Here is a 15,386-nt window from a genome sequence, read left to right on the forward strand (position 1 = left end):
TTGGTTTTCTTCCCCATAGTGGCAATATAGTTTGCAAGGGGGTCAGAAGCTGTTTAAGAGCAATTAGGCTGTAAAAGATCAATTCTCCCTCGGGAGCTCCTGACATGTGCGACTGCTTCGTTCAGTGGCTGGCTCCGCCCCCACCCAGTCTATAATTTTAATGGTAGGTGTATTTTAACAGTGAGACAATAACAAAAAAAATTAAATTCAGAAAAACACGTAAAAGTTATAAATTGATTTGCATGTCAATGAGTGAAATAAGTATTTGACCCTTTCGACTTAGTACTTGGTGGCAAAACCCTTGTTGGCGATCACAGCGCAAGCATGTGATCAGACATCAGAGGTCAGACGTTTCTTGTAGTTGGCCACCAGGTTTGCACACATCTCAGGAGGGATTTTATCCCACTCCTCTTTGCAGATCCTCTCCAAGTCATTAAGATTTCAAGGCTGACATTTGGCAACTCGAACCTTCAGCTCCCTCCACAGATTTTCTATGGGATTAAGGTCTGGAGACTTGTCAGGCCACTCGAGGATCTTAATCTGCTTCTTCTTGAGACACTCCTTTGTTGCCTTGCCTTTGTCTTTTGGGTCATGCCCTGGCTGAGGGAAGGAGGTCTTCACCCAAGATTTAACGGAACATGTCCACCATCCCTTTGATACTGTGCAGTTGTCCTGTCCCCTTAGCAGAAAAAAAAAACCCCAAAGCATAATGTTTCCATCTTTGATGGTGGGATTGGTGTTCTTGGTGTCATAGGCAGCATTCCTCCTCCTCAAAACACAGCGAATTGAGTGCCTTGAGATCATTAACTAGAACCTCCAGTGTAGTTCTGGGCTGATTCCTCACCGTTCTCATGATCACTGAAACTCCACTAGGTGAGATCTTGCATGGAGCACCAGACCGAGTGAGACTGACCGTTATTTTATTTCTTCCATTTGCGAATAATTGCATCAACTGTTGTCATCTTCTCACCAATCTGCTTGGCGATGGTCTTGTAGCCCATTCCAGCCTTGTGTAGGTCTACAATCTTGTCCCTGACATCCTTGGACAGCTCTTTGGTCTTGCCCATGGTGGATAGTTTGGAATCTGATTGATTGCTTCTGTGGATCTGAAGAATGTGCTCCTAATCTCAGCTTGTTACCTGTATAAAAGAGACCTGGGAGCCATAAATCTTGCTGATTGATAGGGGATCAAATACTTATTTCACTCATTGACATGCAAATCAATTTATAACTTTTTTGACATGTGTTTTTCTGGATTTTTTGTTTTGTTACTCTGTCTCTCACTGTTAAAATACACCTACCATTAAAATTATAAACTGATCATTCTTTGTCAGTGGACAAACGTTCAAAATCAGCAGGTAATCTAATATACTTTTTTCCCTCACTGTATCTGAAGTTTCACTGGGACTTCTGATAGGCCGTGCAAAGACACCTCAAGTGCCGTGCATGGCACACGTGTGCCATAGGTTGCCTACGCCTGAACTATAGTGTTCCTTAAACCTGATGATTGTGTCATTTTAAGGATTTTGTTGTTAAAGGGACTCTCCAGTGCCAGGAAAACATACTTGTTTTCCTGGCACTGCAGGACCCTGCAGTGCCCCTCTCCCTCCCACCTCCCATCCCAAGTGGCTGAAGGGATTAAAACCCCTTCAATTACTTACCAGAGTCCAGCGCCGATTGCCCTCGGCGCTGGGTCAGGCTCTGCCTACTCTCCTAATGTGCATGCGCGGCAATGGCTGCGCATTAGACCTCCCCATAGGAAAGCATTATTCAGTGCTTTCCTATGGGGATTTTGGCGACGCTGTAGGTCAGCCTGATAGACAGCCACTAGAGGAGGACTTAACCTTGCAAGTTAATTATTGCAGTTTATAAAAACTGCAATAATTGCACTTGCAGGGTTAAGGGTAGTGGGAGTTGGCACCCAGACCACTCTAATGGGCAGAAGTGGTCTAGGTGCCTGGAGTGTCCCTTTAACTCTATCAGCTTTTGAAACTGAATGCACAGTCTGAAGTTCGTTAGAAAACCCTGCTGTTCTGCTGACCGTTGTGTACATCCTTCCTTATTTTTTTTTTTTTTCTTACCTTTTCTATCATACCTCTCCCTTTCAATAGACTTTTTATTTTTTTTTCTTGGCTTTATTTTGCAAATTGTTCTCACTGTTTAGTAAATAAATCCCTAAGATTGTTTTTGACCCACTGACTGACTGAGAACATTGCTGATTATGACAGTTGTGTTGTGAATAAATTACTGTGTATTTTATGATCTGTTTGCCATCTATGGCATTTACCTAATTTTTTTTAAAAAAAATTTTTTTAATGATCATTTCAGTTGTTTTCAGTGACTTCTGTTTTTCACATGTAATACATTTACCATATGTTTCTTTACAGATCATTACATTGTATTTAGGGATTAACGATCTGATTCAGAAAGGAAATGGCCACTAATTTCAGTCCAGGGTGTGTCAGGGCCTTCCAGCACACTAGGAGTTAACCTTTCTGTGTGTATGTCTCTCTCTCTAGGCCTGTGACGGATAACCTTTGGCATTGCAGCAGCAGTTCTGTTTCCCATGATGCTCGGCTAGTTTGCTTAGCTTATCTCTCAGAGCATTCTGGGAAACAGAGTCCACAACAGCTACAGTGCCAAAGGTTAGCAGCTGTTGTTGTGCACTCTATTTTACCGTCACTGCCCCAGGCCATTTTGACTGGTATAACCATTCCAAATGCCTATAACGCTCCTCTGTTTGTGCCCAGGCATCCTCCTATTTCATTTTCAAAGTGTCGTTTTACACACTGCATTGTTTGCATTTCCAGGCGCCATAATCCTTCAGGGCTCAGCAGAATGTAAAATACGGGGGAGGTTGAGCCTTGCTGTGGAGTTTGAGCCTTGGGTGTAACCTAACTAGCTGGGGGAAGCACAGCTCCTGATTGACAGCAGGACTAGCATTATGCAAATACTGCAAGCCTGAACAGAGGCTGATTAGGGCTCCAGCAGGGGGTTCTCCTACACAGTCACACTCTGCCCTTCTGTGCTGCTGTGGGTTTTTTAATTTTATTTCCCCTTTCTTTTAGTAACATTATATGTATCTATATATATCTCTTAGTCTGATTTAATAGTTACTGACGGATATCTGTTTGTGCTTTCTGTAATGCCATATTATCAGTTCGTGATTGTGAAAAGGAATGAGGAAAGGTGTGTTTTGAATAAAGCTTGCTTTTCATCTTATCTCATGTTATGCGGTGTCTTTTCAGAGTATTACAATGTGTGTGTTTTGGAGTTCTTTATCCAGCTGGTATCTGTCTGCATTCTTCATTAAGTATTATGTAGGTCAGGCTTGTCTTAAACCGATTTTCCTGAACCTGTGTCAGATTAAGCTGAAGGAATTTTAATAAACCCTCCCTTGTAGGCGTGGGCCTAAGCGAGACTAACCTAGTTAAGCCTGATTTTTTTTTTTTTCCTTCTGTCTGTGGGGGAAAAGAGCTGCACAGAGCTCCAGGCTGAATGTTGGTTTCAGGAGCTGATTGCTAATAAAAGGACAACAGAAAATGGTTGGGAAGGCACGGTCATCTAATTTCACAGTGTTTGAAAAGCTTGATTTGCTTGAGCTGGTGAAGCCATACATTGGGGTTTTGGAGGAGCACACCAACAAACATTCTGTTATCATTGAGAAAAACAACTGCTGGGAGATCATAGCGGAAAAGTACAACGCAATAGGAGCAGGCAGGCCTCCGCGGACTTCGCAAGGCCTGCGCACCTTGTACAAGAGGCTAAAGGAGTATGGCAAGCAGGAGCTCTTTCAGTGCAAGACCTCACAGGCGGGCTACCAAAACACTGTATCAGAGGCCACAAAAAAACTTGTGGAGATAATTCCCCAGTTTGGAAATGTGTGCTACGCAAGGGACCTTAACGGCGGCATATCTAGGTAAGAAAACTCCTCTCCCAGATGACTTTATGCTGAAAATGTTTGTCATGTGTACATGTCCTCCTTATTACAGGTCCCTAATGTCCTCGCAATGTTATATTTATTCTGCTTATTGCATTATGTGTGAAACTGACATTAGTAAGGGTACATAAAGATGTAAGATCGGGGGAAAATAAGAGCTGACAATGTAACCATGGTTGCACCTGTTAGAGCATTCTAGGGAGATTTTGTCTTTATGACATTAAAATCCAGCCTGCAGAAACCTCGGATTAAGGACTAAGAAATCTCCAATTAACTCTTTCAGTGTGTTGTTGCAGCAAGGAATTGTCAGCTGCAATGACATTCTTATAACCTTAGTGACGATCACCTACCCCAGCGTTAACATGAGCTTCCTGGTTGTTTTTTAATTTATGCAGAAGGAGTTATGTTTACGGAGGATACTTGTACAACACCGTTATAGCCTCATTTTAGTTTAAACAAAACAACCCTCTCTAGAATAAGCTGTGCCTGTTTTTGTTTGTTTGTTTTTAGTGTTCTAACGTGTTGTTTTGAGTCCTTTGTTTATTTTATGCATTGTGATTGCATGTCTCTTCGCATTTTGAATATTTAGGTACAGACTGTAAACCCCTGACCAGTGCAGGCTAAAGTTGGCCACCTCAATGTTTCTGTACTACGTTTCCCATGATGCTCAGCTAGCCTTGAGTGTGACAGGAAACACAGCAGACACATCTCGATTGTCAAAGCTAGCCATCACTGCCATACATCTATCATTTTTGCTCACACTCGTGTTTCTCTATTTCTGGCCTATAGTTAACACCCTGCATTTTACCATCATAGCTTATAAGCCTACTGCAAAATAATATTTTGAAGGTTTGTTAAATAGTTTAACATGCGGTGTAATTATAGACACGTTTCACTGGATTCCTGTCTAACTTGGACTGACAAATCCTTCTAAAAATTTGCCCCTAGTGAGGTATTTATAACTGTATTGTTCATGCTCTTTCTTCCTGGGTAATTTCTGGTAAATCGGGGGCAACTAGTATTTCCCATTTAAACTCCCATTTATTTAACTGTCAAATTTTGCTTGGAAAACACCGAAGATTGGAAAGCTACTTGCATATAACAATGTGTGTCTCCCGAAAACAGCATGTCAAAATAAAATCTTGTGTTAGCAAGTTTAATCATTTGACATCAGAATTTATTTACTTCTGAAGTCATTTTACACATGCTTAACCTCACTGTGTTTTATATAAACATTTTTACATTATTACAAAAGCATTTAGTATCTTTTTCCCCAATATTTGGTGAAAGGGGGAATATTTTACAAGGGAATGGCATATTTTACGCCATAGTAGTCCGAATTGGAGAATTTTGTCAATTTGTCTATTTGGGTCTAAACAAACATGTGCAAGATTGTCCATTTGGCAGAAATCTCCACAATTCCCAATTCCGTAAATAAACCCCCACAGTGTCACATGAAACCTTCCTTCCTTGTCTTGTATGAGTGAACTATGTGCCTTGTAAACAGATAGGTGTGGAGACAAGACACAGCTTTCGTTTTTAAAAATGTTCTATGACTCTGACCGAAAACACACAAACGCCTCCAGTAAAGTGATAGAATCAAATTTTAAAATGCTTTTCACCCTAATGCAATCTCCTACCCTGCCCCCAACAGTGTGTACTATCTCTCATACACACACTGTAGTCTCCCTAATACCAGTCTAAACCTGAAATTCCAGTTCTAGGATATAAACTGGGCAGGCCAGCCAAATCTTTAGCTGGAGGAGCAGTTTGTGTTCAGGGCTATGTTGAGGGACGGAAGCTTTTTCCAGTGTGAGAGTCTGGAATCTTTTACTTTCCTGTCTTTTTTTTTTTTTTTGTCTTTTTTTTATTTATGTCAAACTATTTAGATTTTTTAAAATTTTTATTCTGCTCAGTGCACCGATTTGTTGCACTATCAAATAATTTAACAAGTGCATACGTGTGTTATTTTATATAATTTTATGTAAATGACAAGTTCACCATGTGTTAGTATGCTTTATGCTGTGGTGCTGTGAATGAAAAGCACTCCCAGCAGTATATAGCCATGGTACGCTGCAGTATTGAGAACAATGAGTCACAGCAGGGATCCCAAAGGAAGGGCCACAGTTAATTGGGGGGCTAATCTCACAGCATGGACGTGTATCTCACATGTAACATGTTAATTTGGCAACAGTATACAAAATTGTTCCTTTGTAATTCAATTGGAGAACCTAAAAGTTAATAGTAGTTATAATAAATTTATATCATTGCCTGGTATGTTCTCACATTACTTCTTATTTTCTGCCTTTTTAAAAAAAACTTATTTGTATTTATGTTTTCGTTGTCTCATCCAGTAAAACAAATCTGGGTGGAGGACTAAGTGCTCTGTTTGTTTTTCAGGATTAGTAACTGAGTGTTTGTACTTTAAACCCATCATGGCAGACAAGAGGCTATTGGCACAGAGGTCATGGCAGCAGTTTGCATATGGTTGGTTAAATGAGCAGCAACCATTACAGAAAGGGTAGTATGTACCTGGAATAGCCATCCAGTGAAGTCTGACAATCTAGCACCATCAATATTTAAAGAGTGGATTTGCTAAAGGCTTACTCAGACATCTGTTGCATTCAAAGCTGACTCTATTAAAATCGCATCATGGCAGGGTTCTTATGATTGTTTATTTTACATAGATTATTATAAGGTGGATATTTAGTAGCCTTATATTTCTACTTTGTCAATGCTATATGGTCCTTAAAGGGACACTCTAAGGGCTATATTTTCTCTTTTTATTATCATCATTCTTGGCCTTTTTTTTTTTTTTTTAGCTCAATTGGTTATAGTACTTAAGGTCTATTTAGTGTTAAACAATTTTCAAACATTTTAACACAGGATTCCCTGGCCGCTTGCAGCCTGACCACCCACTGGAGGTAAGGCTAATACAGAGAATGCACACTTCCTTCTTGTCATAACAATTCATACTGGCAATGGCAACTGATAGGCTGCAAACGATCAGTTGATACTTCCAACCAATCACTGACTCCCATTTCCCCTTAGGCTAGTGCTTCTTTATTAGCATACGCAGCATATAGGAAGTGAGCTTTTGGAGACTTTAGCATTAAAATAGTTTCAGTAAATTGAAGGTTGGCTTCAGGGAACTAAAGATAAAGTAGTTAGGGCCTTCAGTGAAACTGTCACCACTTGCCTGACCCTCTGCAATTTTTAACAGGTGGGTGTTTTAATTCTGTAACACCCACCTCCGGGTTCGCCCATGCCTCTTCTTCTTTCTGCGTTCAGTTACTCACCTTCTTCCACCGCCGGGCTCCCTTACCTCTCCTCCGCCGCTGACGTCAGCGGAGCGTAATGCGCATGTGCGGCAGTGCCACGCGCGCATTCAGAGTGTCCATAGGAAAGCATTTTTCAATGTTTTCCTATGGACGCTCTGGTTGATGGAGGCATAATATGCCTTCAGCGTCGCATATGCGCCTCTAGTGGCTGTGCGGAAGACAGCCACTAGAGGCTGGCTTAACCCCAAATGTAAACATAGCAGTTTCTCTGAAACTGTTATGTTTAGAGCAGGCAGGGTTAAAGAACCACTATAATGCCAGGAAAACATACTTGTTTTTCTGGCACTATAGGGTCTCTAGGTCCCCCCCACCCTTACGACCACCCTCCTGCCGGGCTCTAGGGGGTGGAAGGGGTTGAACCATACCTGTTTTCCCCCGCTGGGCTCCCTCGGCGTGGGGAACTCTCATCCTCCTTTTCGCCGTCATCGGCTGAATGCGCACAAGCATTTTGGGTGCAATTATCCCCTAAATTAATGTATTGCATTCTGTTACTTGGTTGAACTTTGTCATGTCCATGTATTCCTGATACATTGCTTTCATTTTCTTTGAGGCTGGCTATCTTAACTCCAGTTTTCACGCAATATGTAAAAATCGTGTAATTCTAAGTAGCCACTAGGTCTAAAAACGCCCTGAATTTAGTGGTGACCTTAAACAACTCTCTAATAATTATTTCTGAACTACAACGTTATATGACAAATATTTTTTAACGGGATCTTTTTTAATTGATGCGTCTTTTCTCTCTGGGTTAATGTAAAGCTTTGCCATTTTTTTTTTTTACTCATTGTTCCCATCCCAGGCAACAGAGCTTTCCTGACTTTCACCGAGACTGTACAATGTTCCGACACTGTATGAGGTCTTATTGAAGAGACTTTGCACGTTCATTTTAGACTTATAGGAACACTAAAGGGTCAGGTACGCAAACAGGTGTTTCTGGCGATAGTGTTTTTATTTTATTTATTTATTTAAAAAATTCTTTATTTTTGCTCAGGTTGCTAAATAGGCAAGACATATGCAGTACATTGCCTGTGAAGGTATAAAACACACATTGGGCAGACTTGTGCCAGCATATCAAAATAAGTGCCACCTGAGTTTTGTTTTGTTTTTGAAACAATAAAAGAAACCTTAGCATTGGTTCCATACAGGTAAAGTTTTTTTTTTTTTAATGCACTGTAAAGGTATGAGAACCCATGCGGTGCTCTAAGTGTGCCATGGGAAGCTCCAAAATAGACTGAGATCATGAAAGAGACCGGCACAGGCGGGGTTGTAATGGGGGATAGAACGACAGAGCAAATACTATATAGAATAGGCAACGGAACCAGAGTAGGTAGAGAATGGAGAGAGAAAGAAAGAACCACATGTATTATGTAGCAAAACAAAAGTCCATTCAGACTGGTTCAAGCTGGAGGGTCCACCGGCCCAGCTAAAGCTTGTCTCAGAACAAATGGTGAAATTGTGCCAGCTGCCCAAGGCTTGCGTCCCTGCCGGGGGGAGCGACTCCGACGGTATCCCGAGCGCTTGAAGAAAGGCTGGTGCCTCTTGAGGGTGAGCATCCTTTTCTGCTAGTAGGCGATGTGGGCCCCATTTGTATGGGATCTTGGTTGTGGAACGTAGCGACTGCCTCCACATTATAGTGGACCTGGAGAGATCGCTATAAAAGGACAGCTGTGAGCCCTCAAAGCTCAGTGAGGGAGACGCTCTGGTAGCCTCCATCAATGCGGTTTTATCAGTCCCTCTCCGAGAGTGCTTGTGTGGCTTTATGCAAACGAAAACAGCGGTCAGTAATGGCCTGCTTGGCCAGTCTGGGGGACAGCAACGTGGACAATAGCCGCCGGACATAGTGGGGTAATTCTGCAGGAGAAATCGTCTTAGGTACTCCCCCGACTCACATTGCGGGCCTTGCCCCTCTCTTACAGGTTTGCCATCCGCACACCTAGTTCTCCACACGTCTTCTGCAGAGTATTAAGCGCAGCGTCTGTGGCGGATTGTGCCCCCCCAAATCTTCCTCAATGGCGAGAATGCCACCTGTTAGCATAGTAACTTCCTCTCACCACATTCATGTAAGCCTGGGACATTGCTTTAATATCCTGTAGCAGGGCTTTAATATCAGCCTTGGCGGAGGGAGCATTATACTCTTACTTCATGGGCCGCTGTACCTGCATGGTAGCTGGGTCCTCCTCCTGGAAACTCTCATCTTCAGATGAGGCAGTGGAGTAGGCCTCAGTCGGCACCCTCTTGGAAGGGGCAGGTTGCTAACTGAATAAAGCTCTGATATCTCGGTGACCAGTCCCGGGATCTGCTCAATGTTTCTTGGAGCATCACCTCCTATTCAGCTGGTGGTCGTGCGCTCAGTTTCGCGGTATAGATTTTGTTCAGCAGCCCATTGCGAGCAGTTTATGGAGTCGGCAGCACGGAGCTAACTAGAAGTGCGGCCGTCTCATGTGGCCGCTGGCTCCGACCACCGACCCTGTATGTAGTGTTTAATCCACAGTTTAGGTGGCTTGACCCCTTCGAAAAGGTGAACTCGCCTTATTTCCAGCACCGCGCTAGTCCGCCAATGCTGGCCTACCCCCGATCCGCCTCCTTGGTGACATCTGAATTGGTGTTTTTTAACCAATCCAATGCTTTCCATAAGGAGAGCATTGGATTGACTGAAATCTGCAAGGAGGCGGGATGGGGCAGGGCCAAACTTGTTTTTTTTTTTTTTTTTTCGCCAATCTGCACCTCCTCCTAGAGATCTATTGAATCAATGCATCTCTGAGGAAAATTTTGTGTCCCCATGCAGAGCGTGGAGACGCTGTGCAGCACTGTCCCAGGAAGTACATCCAGTGGCATTAAAATGCCTGAAAGCAATGATTATACTCACCAGGACAACTACATTAATATGTAGTTGTTCTGGTGACTATAATGTCCCTTTAAAGTGGACCTGTAAACTTTGCATTGGGGACCGTCTCATATTTCCTTTTCTCCAGTACATGCTGTTGATGCTTTACTGCAGTGGAGGTTAGTATAGGACCCAATAAGGGACACTATAGTCACCAAAAGAACTTTAGCTTAATTTAGCTTAAAGGGATCCTATGGTGCCAGTAAAACAAAGCCGTTTTCCTGGCACTATATGGTTATTAGGTCCCCCTCTTACCTTGGGGTCCCCCTCCCACAGGGCTGAAGGGCTTAAAATCCCTTCAGCAACTTACCTGAATCCAGCGCCGATGTCCTCTGGGTCAACTGACGTCAGCCGGCAGGGGAGACTTAATGCGCATGCGCAGCAATGGCTGCGTGCGCGCATTAGACCTCCCCATAGGAAAGCATTATTCAATGCTTTCCTGTGGGGAACATCTGATGCTGGAGGTCCGTTTTTAGAGAAACTGCTATGTTTACACTAGGGTTAATCCAGCCTCTAGTGACTGTCTCATTGAAAGCCGCTAGAGGCGCTTCCGCGCTTCTCACTGTGAAAATCACAGTGAGAAGACGCTGACGTCCATAGGAAAGCATTTAAAAATGCTTTCCTATAGACTGAATGCGCACGTGGCTCTTACCGCGCATGTGCGTTCAGCGCTGATGTCGGTAGAGGGAGGAGAGTTCCCCAGTGCCGAGCGCTGGAGAAAGGTAAGAACCCCTTCAGCCCGGAGAGAGAGTGACCCTGAGAGTGGGGGGGACCCAAAGACTCTATAGTGCCGAGTTTGTTTTCCTGGCATTATAGTGGTCCTGTAAGCTAAAGTTGTTTTGGGGACTATAGTGTCCCTTTAACTCCACGCCACTCCTCAGTACTAGTGCTTACATATTTTCAAGAAGGACAGCTGTGACAATTTTCTTCCATAACACCAAACACATATTTACACACAGCCCAGGCACATATCATCATTAGAAGCCCATGATTTGTTTTTTGCCACATTATGCCTGAATACCCTGGAATTTGAAAGCTATAAACATTTTGGTTAGCTGATGTTTTTTTCTTTTACTCTTAAAGAGGTAGGTAGAACATGTATCAGCAGGGCTCTTAGCACTCCTAGTTCCTTTCTGGCACCCCCACCTATCCGTTTTTGAATGCAGAGCTTTGAGAGACAATCCCACAAAGCAGATCATATGATAAGCAGGATTCAGCCAGCAGTAGCTTAGTGGCTTGCATCCGGCCTCTTAAAAGCTGCATTTGTCCTTTGTGCCTGCTTACAAGCGTACTAAAATTATAGCTGCTGGGGTAATGGGTAATTTGATTCATGTACGTTACTTTTCTCATGGACTCAAACTTGTTTTTATTTGATTCCTTTGAATCTGATGCCATTACAATGCAAACTGTGCCCATTGTAGCAGAGTTTGAAGCATGTGCAATGTTTTGCATGCATTGCAAGAGTATGAACAAATAGCTGTTTCACCAGCTTTAAATGGAAATACCAGTGTGGCATGGGAGGGATCCTAGTTGTCACTCTTGTGCACATTGTGTGAGCTCCTGATTAAGACTATGAGGTAGCCATTCTGGTGGCAGGCCATAGCTGGGCTGATCTTAGTGAGATTCTTCACATTCGTTTTTAAAGATCATGGTTGTCAAATGTGACAAAACCCAACATGGTCAACTGGTAAATATACGCTCTTGCTTTTTTGTGATCCTTCTCTGAACTCTTAAAACCAATGAGGAGTGCATGTTTGTATTTCTTGACCCTCACTTTAAAGGAACACTATAGAGTCAGGAACACAAACATGTATTCTTGACCCTATAGTGTTAAAAACACTATCTAGCCTTTATTCCAGTCTACTGGAGCTGGCTCTGCCTCCTTGGCAGACATAATCAAAGTGCTGTTCTCAGCCAATCACAATGCTTTTCCATAAGCTGAGATTGTCAATTTTGATGATCTCGGCCAAGGAGGTGGGCCAGGGCGGAGCCAAACACTGCCCTGGCCAATCAGCATCTCTGCATAGATGCATTGAATCAATGCATTTCTATGATGAAAGTTCAGTGTCTCCATGCTGAGGGTGAAGACACGGACTGTGCAGCACTGCCCCAGGAAGCACCTCTAGTAGCCATCTGATGAGTGGCCACTGGAGGTATCCCTAGGCTGTAATGTAAACACTGTCTTTTCTCTGAAAAGACAGTGTTTACAGCAAATAGCTTGCAGGGACTGAATATACTCCCCCAAAACAACTACATTAAGCTGTGATTGGTCTTGTGATAATAATGTCCTTTAAGTAAAATCTCACTTAATTGTTGTGGGGCACATACAGAAATACTCCTGCAATAAGTGGAAGTTTTTTATTCGTGAGGAGCAGCAATGCACCAGGCATATTGATAAGGAAATAGATCAAAGTCTTTTAATTATGGCAAATTATGCTATTTCACCATTGGCATGGACAATGGCAAGAACATGAGTAGTTTTTAATTATATTCGTGCGCACTGATGAGAAAATGTAATAGTGCTTTTAGCGCTGCTGATGTCATTTTTAGTGACAGCAGGGCACACTGCTACATTATCAACTTGCAATAGTTACATTTATTAAAGCATATATTTCTAACACTCTGCTGCACAATTACAGGTAAATCCAGCCAAGCATGGCTATAGGAAACAAACACCACGATTAACGATGAGAAGTTGAAAGATCCTTCCTATACATCATTATGCATAAAGCAATGGTTGGTGATGATGACGTAACACTAAAATGGCACTGGAAAAATTGCGGTTTTCTCAAATGCCTTTTAAAAATGACTTGCATAGTACAGCAAGGAAAAATGTTTTGTGCCTAAATGGCACTTCCTCATGCAATGGGAGGATTTTAAAGTCATGTCAACTCCTCCCAGCCAAGAGACTTGATGGTGCAGAGGAGAACAAGTGGATCCCACATGCTAACTACTCCAGGCATCCTGCAGAGGGAGCTAGTGCTGCCATCAGTTTTGGCTATATTTTAGGATCCGTAAAAACTGCAGATGAAACTCACAACTGATGGTTTCCATTTTTAGCAGTCAAGACTACAATAGAATATTTGCAAGTGTTGTTAGTGAATTCACTGTAAGCAAGGACAACTGCCTTCATCCCTGCCCCAAAATACCTTACATGGTATCTCATTCATAGAGCAAAGTCCACATTAGGGGTTTTGAGATGATGTGACACAAGGAAGCATTCCTCAGTGTTTATAGTAAAATGCATTTTGTTCTATTGATATTCACTGATTAATTTGTGCTCTTAAATTTTGTATTTCAGTGAAACCGTTTGCTCAGAGACAGACCCTAACCTTAGCTCTCAACACCTACAATTGCAAGATCAGCTGGCATCTGTCACAGTGCAACTGGAGCAAGAAGAGGATGTCAAACCTCCACCATTGTTACTCCTAAATCCACCACCTATTGCTCTTCAAGAAGATTCAGAGGATGCCGAGTTTGAACATGATCTAGAAAGGTCATTATCTCCTTCAGTGTCTTCTGTGGACGTTAGACTATCTCTGTCTCCTCCGCTTCCTAGGATAGAGGAATGCTATAGCCGTACAGATGAACGTTTAAGATCAACCTGTCGATACAATCCTGAAACTTTGCAAATGGTAAAGAAGGAGCACGAGATAATCTTGAGTAATCAAAGACAATATGGACTTTACATCAAGGAGAAAAGGGAAGGTTTGAAAAGACGACAGCACTTGGAAGAGGAACTGCTAAAGGCCAAGATTAAAGTGGAAAAACTTAAGGCAATTAAGTTACGCCGTGATCTACCGGAGTACAGTAATCTGTAAAAATAAAAAATGTGTTTTTAAAGTTTATTTAAAATATATATTCAGTTGGACTGTTTGAAAGCGGTGGGGTTTCTATTTACAAGGAACATAACTTGAAAATTGACCAGAAAGGAATGTATAAGTTTAATTTTTTTTTTAATTTTGTTTTTTTTTTGCGGAGACGCAATGTTTCTTTTAGAAAAGTTTTAATTTAACTGTATATCTACAAATAATGCAGATTTTTCGGCAGTACCAATAAAGAGAGGGATTCAAAGTACACAGTCCCTAAAATTTAAAATGTATCCTATTTTTTTTTTTATCGTAGAAGCAGGCATTTTTTATATATATTTATTTATACTTTCCTTGGATATTTTCATAATGAGGCCTCTCTACTTTTAAGGCGACAAGCTTCACTCTATTCCAGTTATAAATCTGATAGAGATTTTAACAAAATCCAGATGTCCAAAAATGCAGAAACATAAGACTTGTACTTTAGACCAAGGCTAGAGCTCATATGTTATTATAGAAAATCTTCCACAGCTCGGGCAGTAACAGAGGATTGTCTCTCATCTGCAATCTATTATTATGCTCCTTGAATTGATCTGTTGTGACCCAGGCAAGGAGAGAAAACACTTTAACTTTAATGGTTCTTTTAAACGTAATTGGTCCATGCCAAAGCATCTACAGTAATGCAACATGACTATTGGCAAATGTAGCCGTCTTGAATGTTCTATTTTCATATTTTAATGCAGGGGATACTGTTTGAAAAGAAAAAAAAAGTTAATTTTATATTTGTATATTATTTAACCTGGATGAAAAGAGAAAAAATTTAACTGATTCTGCTTAAAAAAAATCACGTCTTTCCTTTTTTTTTTTTTTCCCCCCAAGTAAAAAAAATAAAATAAAGGACTATGCAAATGACTCAACTGTGCTGGTTTTTATAGATCTGACAGTTCTTTTTTTTAGCAAAATTACAAGCCTGTTACTATAGTAACCAATGTCAAACTTTAAATGCATCTGAATATCTCCTGTTTCTAACCGGTGGGTAGTGTTTTAGTAGCCGTAAAATATCATGATTATTTGTTAAACCAAAACTGTGGCAAATTGACACAGTTCGCAAACCTGCAAAATAATCATTGGCCTGTTTTGTTTTTTAATTCTTGTTTTAGTTATTATCTTCTGTATTGGTTGTGGTGTCAGAATTTAAAATAACACATTTTTTTCTGGCTTCTGAGAGCGTCACCTGACACCCAGCCAAGATGTCAAAACTTGCAGACGTGGTTTCATTGTTGCTATGTGACAGTCCAATCCTGTCACCATAAGCACTGCAAAGTGCTTTAATGGCTTTAGTGCTTTCACTGCCCCTTTAAATCTCAGGTGTGACAGTCATAATATTGACTCTTAATTTGTAATGATGGCAATAA

General features: G+C 41.6%; 2 protein-coding genes across 3 annotated transcripts in view; both read left to right on the forward strand.

The window, feature by feature from the left end:
- Positions 1 to 15,386, forward strand: part of RAD54B (RAD54 homolog B) — a 91,927-nt gene that overhangs the window by 19,049 nt on the left and 57,492 nt on the right. Inside the window, exon 1 of one of the 2 annotated variants that reach the window (XM_063451244.1) lies at positions 3,835 to 3,919. The exons of the other annotated variant lie outside the window; for it this stretch is intronic. Within the exon in view, the coding sequence (XP_063307314.1) occupies positions 3,880 to 3,919 (40 nt within the window). The 5' untranslated portion in view covers positions 3,835 to 3,879. Of the gene's footprint in view, positions 1 to 3,834; positions 3,920 to 15,386 lie in introns of those variants that run through there. 2 annotated transcript variants of the gene reach the window in all.
- FSBP (fibrinogen silencer binding protein) lies at positions 3,306 to 14,129 on the forward strand. The gene is made up of 2 exons (XM_063451246.1): positions 3,306 to 3,919; positions 13,464 to 14,129. The coding sequence occupies exons 1-2, from the start codon at positions 3,543 to 3,545 to the stop codon at positions 13,981 to 13,983; spliced, it is 897 nt and encodes a 298-aa protein (XP_063307316.1). The 5' UTR covers positions 3,306 to 3,542; the 3' UTR covers positions 13,984 to 14,129.

This window comes from Pelobates fuscus, chromosome 4, assembly GCF_036172605.1.
Source record: "Pelobates fuscus isolate aPelFus1 chromosome 4, aPelFus1.pri, whole genome shotgun sequence".
Lineage (NCBI taxonomy): Eukaryota > Metazoa > Chordata > Amphibia > Anura > Pelobatidae > Pelobates > Pelobates fuscus.